The sequence below is a fragment of the Etheostoma spectabile genome, chromosome 21, assembly GCF_008692095.1.
Source record: "Etheostoma spectabile isolate EspeVRDwgs_2016 chromosome 21, UIUC_Espe_1.0, whole genome shotgun sequence".
Classification (NCBI taxonomy): Eukaryota; Metazoa; Chordata; class Actinopteri; order Perciformes; family Percidae; genus Etheostoma; species Etheostoma spectabile.
In genome coordinates, this window is record NC_045753.1 from 15,693,139 (window position 1) to 15,702,021 (window position 8,883).

General features: G+C 39.6%; 1 protein-coding gene across 4 annotated transcripts in view; it reads left to right on the forward strand.

Moving 5' to 3' along the window:
- Positions 1–8,568, forward strand: part of oat (ornithine aminotransferase) — an 8,587-nt gene extending 19 nt beyond the window's left edge. The window contains exons 1-11 of one of the 4 annotated variants that reach the window (XM_032501427.1): positions 97–231; positions 588–725; positions 2,201–2,432; positions 2,619–2,843; positions 2,932–3,027; positions 3,363–3,490; positions 4,354–4,476; positions 5,559–5,687; positions 5,868–5,981; positions 7,297–7,441; positions 8,358–8,568. In XM_032501427.1, the coding sequence (XP_032357318.1) occupies positions 2,228–2,432; positions 2,619–2,843; positions 2,932–3,027; positions 3,363–3,490; positions 4,354–4,476; positions 5,559–5,687; positions 5,868–5,981; positions 7,297–7,441; positions 8,358–8,518 (1,326 nt within the window). In that variant the 5' untranslated portion in view covers positions 97–231; positions 588–725; positions 2,201–2,227 and the 3' untranslated portion in view covers positions 8,519–8,568. Of the gene's footprint in view, positions 232–587; positions 726–2,200; positions 2,433–2,618; positions 2,844–2,931; positions 3,028–3,362; positions 3,491–4,353; positions 4,477–5,558; positions 5,688–5,867; positions 5,982–7,296; positions 7,538–7,590; positions 7,681–8,357 lie in introns of those variants that run through there. The other 3 variants (XM_032501429.1, XM_032501426.1, XM_032501428.1) reach the window with 3 other exon arrangements.
- The last annotated feature ends 315 nt before the right edge of the window (positions 8,569–8,883 follow it).

Genomic DNA, 8,883 nt, shown 5'->3' on the forward strand with positions numbered 1-8,883 from the left:
TTTAAGGCTGATTTTGGTTGAATAACCGACGCAATCATTGGAAAAAGTTGCAACATGGAGGCGTGTCCTCTGACGCAGCCACGTATGAAAGCGCACCGCTATGCTCTGCCCCCGCCAGAGAGTCACGTAACACGCCGCAGCGGAACCTTCTGCTTCAACCCTCGGACAGGCAGCACAAGAAGCATCACTCGCGATTCAAGAGGATAATATCTTCGCTTCACTTTTTTTGTGGTACTGTCTCACTTCCTTTCAGGTCTACACTGTCCTGTACGTAAACGCGTGCTTGGTAATTTAGTGACGGTTTAAAGGAACCGGCAGCAAGAAGAATATAATTTTAGCTAGCCAGCCAGTACTAACCAAAAGGTAGCCGACCACCTGTGTCTGGCTAGCATCGATCGTACAGTCTTTGGGCGAGAAGAAACATTCATTTATTTATGTCGAAAGTGTCCTGTTTTACTTTATCGTTTTAAATAGTTTTAGGCTGTGCTTTGTTACAGTATTGTTCAATACCCAATATTTCGGTAGAGCTGCTTAAAAACTATTAGACCGTTTTAGACCGACCATTAATACTTGTGTTCTTTATTTAGCTCTCGTTGTACTGTAATATGGTGGGTGTGTCGTGCAGGCAGCTCCCCATCAACCTATCATCTCTCGAGCGGGTTTAACGGGTCCCTGTGACATCAGTGTCACGAGTCCACTGTCCTCGTTGATGTGGTCCAGTCCAGGTGCTGTGTGTTTGCTTAGTGTATTGAGTCACTGTTCAAGGTTATTAATTATCCAGAGCTAGGTGACGTTACTTGATATTTCATCACTTTTTCTATTCAGCATTTTCCCACATTTAACTATCATTTTTGCAAATGGTGAATTGGGACTTTTTTTACACCAAAAAAAAAAAAAACTGAGGGTGTCAAATTTATTTCAGTTAATGGGCCACATACCCCTTATTTAATCTGTGGGCCAGACCAGTAAACATCTCCAGATAGGTCAGAAACTTTATATCTGCCACATAGTTTGTCAACATGTTGCCAAACGCAAGTTGCTTCTGCTACGACAGCGTTCTAAAGCCATTGTAGGAAAGAATAATAATGTTACAGACACTATAGACATGGATATAGATTATATTCCAAGAAAAAACTCAGAATTTAAAAAATTTTAAAATATAAATTTACGAAAAAATAACATTCTGAGATTAAAGTCATAAATTTGGAATTAATTACTTTAAATACTTTAAAATTTTCACAATTTGAAAAGTCATCCGTCGGGCCTGATTGGACCCTTTGGTGGGCCGGTTCTGGCCCACAGGACGTATGTTTGACACCCCTGCCTTAGGTAATATTTAGTATCCTTGTTGTAGTTACGTAACATTGGTCGTACTACAACAGTAGGTTTAGCTTAAAATTTAAACCTGACTCCAGCTCTACAATCCAGCCTAACCTAAATGCCAAAAGCACTAGGAAAATGGTGTGAGTCATCTCAAAACCAGTACCACAACATAGTTATGTCTTAGTTATAAATATTTATACATTTAAAAGTAGCAAATGCATTCTATAAATAGTCAGCACTGAGATAAGTAGTGCATGTTACTTTACTAGGTAACAGTAACGGGACATTTCAATTAAGTCTACTTTGAATACAACCAAATAGTGAAGTCTGAAACATCACAGTTGAGTTGTCATGCTGCTGTGGGATTAGCTTTTGTTAACCCCACCTATAAAAAGTCTGCTCCTCTATTGTGTTGAATGTGAAAGAGAAGCGTTGTTCAGCAGACCTGCAAAGCCTGTGTGCTCTATGGAATGTGTGTGTGTGTGTGTGTGTGTTGTTCTGTAATTGTTTATTCATCTAATACTGTTTGTTTTACAGTTTCACAGCATCTTCCAGTAAAATACCAGCAAATGTTGCATTTGTCATGCAAAAAATGCAATATAAATTAGGCCATTATCTAAATTTGCCAATTAATCAACTAATTCATTAATCTTTTTTTTTTTGCAGCACTAGAACCTATACAGAAAAGTATAAATAACTCAACTCTTAAAAGCTAATTTGCCTTGTTAGGTTCTTTGTATTGAGAAGTTATTAACTACTTGTAACAGTTATGTTAAATATTTCTTACTACTTGGAAGAAAGAAACCCTATCTATCATAATTTCAGCACTAATACAAACTGAATTGTGTGTGTTTTTTTTTTTTGTGCTATCATGTAGACGTAGCAGCATACAACAAAGAAGGGAATGATTCTCCAGCTCAGCCGCAACCTGAGCCGCGCTGCCCCTGTTCTTAGTCGCACTGTTCACACTGGCATACGTCCCGCCTCCACCGCCGCAACCAAACTCAAGTCTGACCGCCAGCTCACCTCAGAGGAAATCTATGTGCGCGAGGACAAGTATGGAGCGCATAACTACCACCCTCTGCCTGTGGCCTTGGAGAGAGGGGAGGGTGAGTTCAGTTTCATATCACCGCTAAACATACTAGTTTGATAACAGATTGCACAGCAGCACTGTTTTGCTTGATAGTTCGATTACAGTTAACGGATTGCACGGGAATGCCTGTAACCTCAACATGTTACAAAACGCTTATGAATCATCACAGACACATGCTAATAACTCTTTTTCTTTACTCCAGGCGTCAACGTGTGGGATGTGGATGGCAACCGATATTACGACTTCCTGAGTGCATACAGTGCTGTAAACCAGGGCCACTGCCACCCAAAGATCGTAGCTGCGCTCAACGCCCAGGCCTCCAAGCTTGCCCTGACTTCCAGAGCATTCTACAACAATGTGCTGGGAGCCTATGCAGAGTACATAACCAGCTTGTTTGGCTATGACAAGGTCCTACCCATGAATACAGGTAAACGCCCAATGCTAATTGTAGGAATTACCTTCAGAGGTTCTTTCGAGTACATTTGTTGACATGTCTTTCTTTTGGTACAAACAAGGTGTTGAAGGTGGTGAGACAGCCTGCAAACTTGCCCGCAAGTGGGCTTACAATGTAAAGGGGGTTCCCAAAAACCAGGCCAAAATCATTTTTGCAAGTAAGTCACAATCTTATGTCGCAAAAGACTGTCACAGTTATGGAGTTTGTCCTATTTTTCACCTTAACTAGTTCCTTTTTGTAAAAACATTTGCACCAAAATCATGTGTAGCTTTTTAGTTTTGTTTTTCTCGATCATTGTCAGGGAGTGCAAGCTGTTAAAAATGTTTCTTCATGAGTAAATTTCATAAACTTGTTTTGCTTGCACAGGGATTTAGCAAAGTTAATTAGAGTGCTAACACATTTAAAGCATAATGCACTTAACTCATGATAAAAATTTAGATTTTATGTCCAGATGTTACAAATTTATGACTCAAAACTCATTCTTGTTTTTAGATGGGAACTTCTGGGGTCGCACCATGACGGCCATCTCCAGCTCAAATGACCCCAGTAGTTATGAAGGTTTCGGTCCCTACATGCCGGGCTTTGAGCTTGTCCCATACAATGACATTCCTTCACTGGAGGTACATATTTTGATTCTAGCATCAAGATCTATAGTAGAGTGTGCATATATATGTGTGTGATTTGTTTCAGTCTTGAGACACCCTACAATGTGTTGACCTGTGTGAGTTTTATGCCGTTACAAACAGATGCTGTGTGGAAAGGTTTCTTATTTGGTCCAAAACCGCTGTCAAAGGCTTTGTAAAATGTCCACATAATAGGAAGAAGACTAGGTTTCAGTCATTGCACACTAGACTCTGGACTTTTTATGCAACAACCTAACTAACTAACTAACTTACCTGCACTGAAAGCACCATTTGATTTAATCATCAAGCATGTGATTTAGTCATCAATCATGGAGGCTACTGCTTTGGCATTTGTCTTTCCAATGAAGGCACATATTTGCCCTTTGTTTTGCCTTGTAGCTTAACATTTCTTATTTTGACATTTTCTTGACCAATTTAACATTTCACTCACAATGAATAGTTTTTAAGAAATTGATCAAAATAGGTGCCGCAGAAACGGATAGGTTATTTATTTTTTATTCCATGCATTCTTTTTCCTTGTTAAAAACCTGCCGCCTCCATTGCCCACAATGAGACTTGGCTTGGAACAGTTTGGGTTTGAGATTTGTGTGTGTTATGCTAGTAGCTGCTAACCTAGCCTTGAGACTCAAGCAGAGATGAGGGGTGGGCTACAGCTCTTTGTAACTCCACGCATTCTCCAAAACTAGCTGACTTGACTATCACCATATCATCTATATAGGACTGGATTACAGGCTGCAGTAGCAGTTCTGTGTAAACGAAAGAATCTAATGATTGACTAACGTGGCGTGTATTCATTGACAGGGTTATCTAGTCTGTTTTTTTTTTCTTCCTCTCTCCAGAAAGCTTTTCAAGACCCAAATGTTGCTGCTTTCATGATGGAGCCCATCCAGGGAGAGGCTGGGGTGGTGGTGCCAGACCAAGGCTACCTGACTAAAGTCAGACAACTTTGCACCAAATACAACGTGAGTCTTGAAAAACATACAGACGAGCAGGACTGAGCTTTAACTCGCTGTAGGTGTGGATGTCTGGACTGCGTGAAAACACAGACCGTCAAATTGAACTACGGTCTGATTTGTTAGTAATAAAAACGCACCGAATTACAGTATATTTCCCATCGTTTCCTCTAAATTGCTTCAATAACTATGCCCCACGCTTATCTGTTGCCGTTAAAGAAATATCACTCCAAGTGCTTATGAATGTTGACATCAAATAGCCAGCAGGCATTTGGGCGTGGAGAGAAACCAAATTGTATTTAAAACTGCTATCCCTTAATACCACAGCGCGTTCTGGTAACGCCATACTTCCCGGTATGTGGATGAGTGGCTTTAAGTGCTGTTTTGCCAAAATAGAACATGTTATGATGTTTCTGTTAAGCAGTGCAAAACATATTACACACAAACACAGCAGCTTTTACAGTGTCCTTTCCCGATGCCAAATTAATTTAGGACAAACTGCAGTCTGGGATTCATTTTTAGCCATTTATACAAGTTTTCTTGTATAAATGGCATTTCAGATGCTCTATTCTTCACAAGGAGAGTCAGGGGTTTAAGTCAAGTGGAGAGCAGCAATGTTACGTCATGCCCAAGAAGACAGACAGGTATATTCAGTTTAGCTAATGTTAGTATAGCCGCTGTAAGTCATTTAATCCAACATGTGGCCAAGTCTTGTTCAGGTATTTTTGTGTGGAAGATTTATTTTTTCAACAACTTACTTACCCAGGCTATTTTCACCGAGAGCAGTACACATTTTCAAATGTTGTAGAATTATTGTACTTTTTAGAAATTTTATGAATTTATTCCCCGATTGATCTTGAGAGTTCCTATGTTTACATCAAACACACACACTGTAACTTTGCACAACACATTCAGGGATTGTGAAATGTACAAAGACTCGCCTAAAATGGCTTAGGGAATAATATGGCTACATAATTTGCATCACATTTTAAATATGAGTCTACAGGTCACACACACCCCTAGGGCTGTGGTGACGACTGCAGCAGGGCTTTGAGAATACTGCTAATGAAAGTCCTCTGTGCTCGGTCCAGGTGTTGTGGATTGCCGATGAGGTGCAGACAGGCTTGGCAAGGACCGGCCGGCGCCTGGCTGTTGACCACGAGGAAGTCCGCCCAGATCTCGTGGTTCTGGGTAAAGCGCTTTCTGGAGGAGTTTACCCTGTAAGCTTTTTTTGTTCAGTCACACTTCATCACATTAGCAAGATTAGATTTTGTTTTGCCAGAAAAAGACTTCCCCTTTATGGACTTTTTGAGTCCAGTTCTGTTGGACAGGAGTACAGATCCTGGTAGTTGTGTAACATTTACCTTTTGCTTTAATTGATCTGTGTTTGTGTGCCTCAGGTTTCTGCTGTGCTGTGTGATGATGAGATAATGCTTACTATCAAGCCGGGAGAACACGGGTCCACATATGGAGGTAACCCCTTGGCCTGTCAGGTCGCTATTGCTGCACTTCAGGTCAGTGTTAAAATGCATTTTACTTCTAGTTTCCGTGTCTGTCTACTAGGGCTGAACGATTGCGATTTTGAGTTTAGCTCCATTATTCCAGCATTTATCTTATGAAAAAAACTGTACATATAATAATGAAAAGGGGAATAAAAAATGTTAAACATTCAACTAAATATTTCACATTCCATTAATCGTGGTATTCACAATTAGCTAATCGCATTCTTCCAAATTTTGATTTGAAAACAATTTATCACTCAGCCCTACTGTCTATAAGGCTGGGCATCATTCAAAATCTTTCAATCCGGTGCCAATTTCGATACCTGAGTTTCGATGACAATTCCTTAACGATACTTTTTTCGATACCATATGTGTAAAAATCCATCCATCAACAAAAATACATTAAACCCAACTTTTATTTTCCATCTTGTTTCACCATTGTGAATCAAAACAGTTTTCAAAATAAAATAAAAAAGTGGTAACACTGCTCACTCAGTAACATAAATGACACTGTTTGTGCTTTTGGATAGGGGTGTACTAGTCAGATACTCAGGATTGGAATCAATCCCAACGTGGGCCAAAATTAACAAAAAAAAAAAAAAAGAGAAACCTTTTTTCCACAACATGAACATTGCGTACAGGCTATTATTGAATAAACTAAAATGCGAAGGAATGTAAACAACAAAGACTTTTTAGTGCCAACTGCATAATGAAACAAACCTTTAACAATAAACTTGGTGACTGCCCTGTTGTCCACGTTGTACTACCGTACTGGAGAACTGACTTAAGTGCAAAGGAAAGTAATGGAATTGCCTTGTTGCTGAAAGGTGCTGTAGAAATAAAGTTGCCTTGCCTTACAACCTCAGCCTGTCAGTCAGTCATCAGGGCACAGAAACCACTGTTGTAGCTGCTTGTCTCATAGAAAGTGTAGCGTCAACACCACCGCGATCGTTTTCTCCTCGCCATTAATATCATACCGCTGTCTACGTGAAGTTTTAAAAAACTGACTACACTTGAAACCACTTTATTGACATTGCTGTGACTTCAACAAAACTGCAGAGACGACATAGTTTGCTCCAGGTGTGTCTGTCTGTCTGTAAGCTTGCGATTACTAAATAGTTTTTCAGTACTCATAGGATTGGCATATTTTGTTCGGTGCCCAGCCCTAACAGTCTACCTTTTTAACAACTCCTTACTTCTTGTTTTGATTGAAGAAAACTTCCATTGTGAAATACAACATACCATCAAGTTAAAAGAATTTTGTTGTACAGTTTGGCGTGTCAATTTTACATCAGAAGTAAAATATGCATGTCACATTGATTTGCAGGTGCTTGAGGAGGAGAAGCTCGCAGAGAACGCTCAAAGGATGGGAGAGCTGCTGCGGCGTGAGCTGAGAAAACTTCCCAAAGACATTGTGACAACAGTCAGGGGGAAAGGCCTCCTAAACGCAGTCATCATCAAGGAGACCAAAGGTACAGTCAACCATTTCAAAACCTGCAGCGCTTATGTTGGTGATAACTATTTGGTAACTAAAGTAGAAACAATCCTAGCTAATAGTCTTTCATTCTTTTCCTCTTTTTAGTCAACTTTAGCATGTGTTTATAAACTTATGAGCACCACGGTACATCATATAAGATCCGGTCAATGTTTAATTTTTCCTAAGTGCATTCTCCTCAGGGTACAAAATAAATCCAAGCTCACATTTGAAAAAGTAAATCTGCTCTTAATTACATAATCTACATTTGTGGTCTTAAAATGACTTCAGACCGTTAAAGGAGCAGTGTGTAGAATTTAGTGGCATCTAGCGGTGCAGTTGCAGATTGCAACCAACTGAATACCCCTCCTCTCACACCTCCCTTTTCAAGCATTTAGTAGAACCTACGGGTGTCCTTCTGAAAACGTAAAAATTGCAAAAAAAGAGCCTCTCTAGAGCCGATGTTTGGTTTGTCTGTTTTGGGTTGCTGTAGAAACGTGTCAGCTCCGTGGAGATGTAGATATGTAGGGCTCATCCTAAGGAACTAACAAAAACACAAGGATTCTTAGTTTCAGGCGATTACACTAATGGAAATATAATTGAGTATTCATTTCTGCCAATAAATCTTACACACTGGTTCTTAATTTGGTATCAAATGGCATTTTTGGAAGCAGAATTGGTTCATTTACAGTGACTGGAACAACATTTTCCAGGGGCCTAGTCTAACATAAGTATTTGTGCTATTCATCTTTACGACGGACTGGTTCTAATTAACAAATTAAAAGTGAAATGTCAAGTATTGATAAATAATGATTTGTACTTTTTTGAGTGGAATTTTCTAAAATTTACAAATGACAAACTGTATTTGCACCTTGCAGTTACTTAATCCAACCTATATTTACCAATCCCTACAGACTATAACGCCTGGGAAGTGTGCTTACGCCTTCGCGACAATGGACTGCTGGCTAAGCCCACCCATGGTGACATCATCCGCTTGGCCCCTCCCCTCGTCATTAAAGAGCATGAGATGCACGAATGCGTCGACATCATCCAGAGAACCATCTTGTCCTTCTAAACTACAACCAACACTTCCACAATACACAGACAACCCTCAAACTGACAATCGTCATGTCAAAAAGTCACTCTAAAATGTGTTTTTTTTCTTTTTATTGCAGGGATTTACTGTAGAAATACAGTATACCGTACAGATACTGTGTGTAGTGTGCTTCTATGAGGCTACACTGGCATTTTGTACAGAAAAATGGCAGAAAATGAGTGGTTTATTTTAAATATTCCGCTGGTAATAAGTGAATGGAAATAATTGATGTTCTTGTCTTCAATGAAACCTTTTTAATTTTTAAAAAGGATATGTGGTGTTACCATTGAAGCATGATGTCTGAAGTTACAAAACTTTTAAATTCCTCCTCGGAGGCAAGTCTG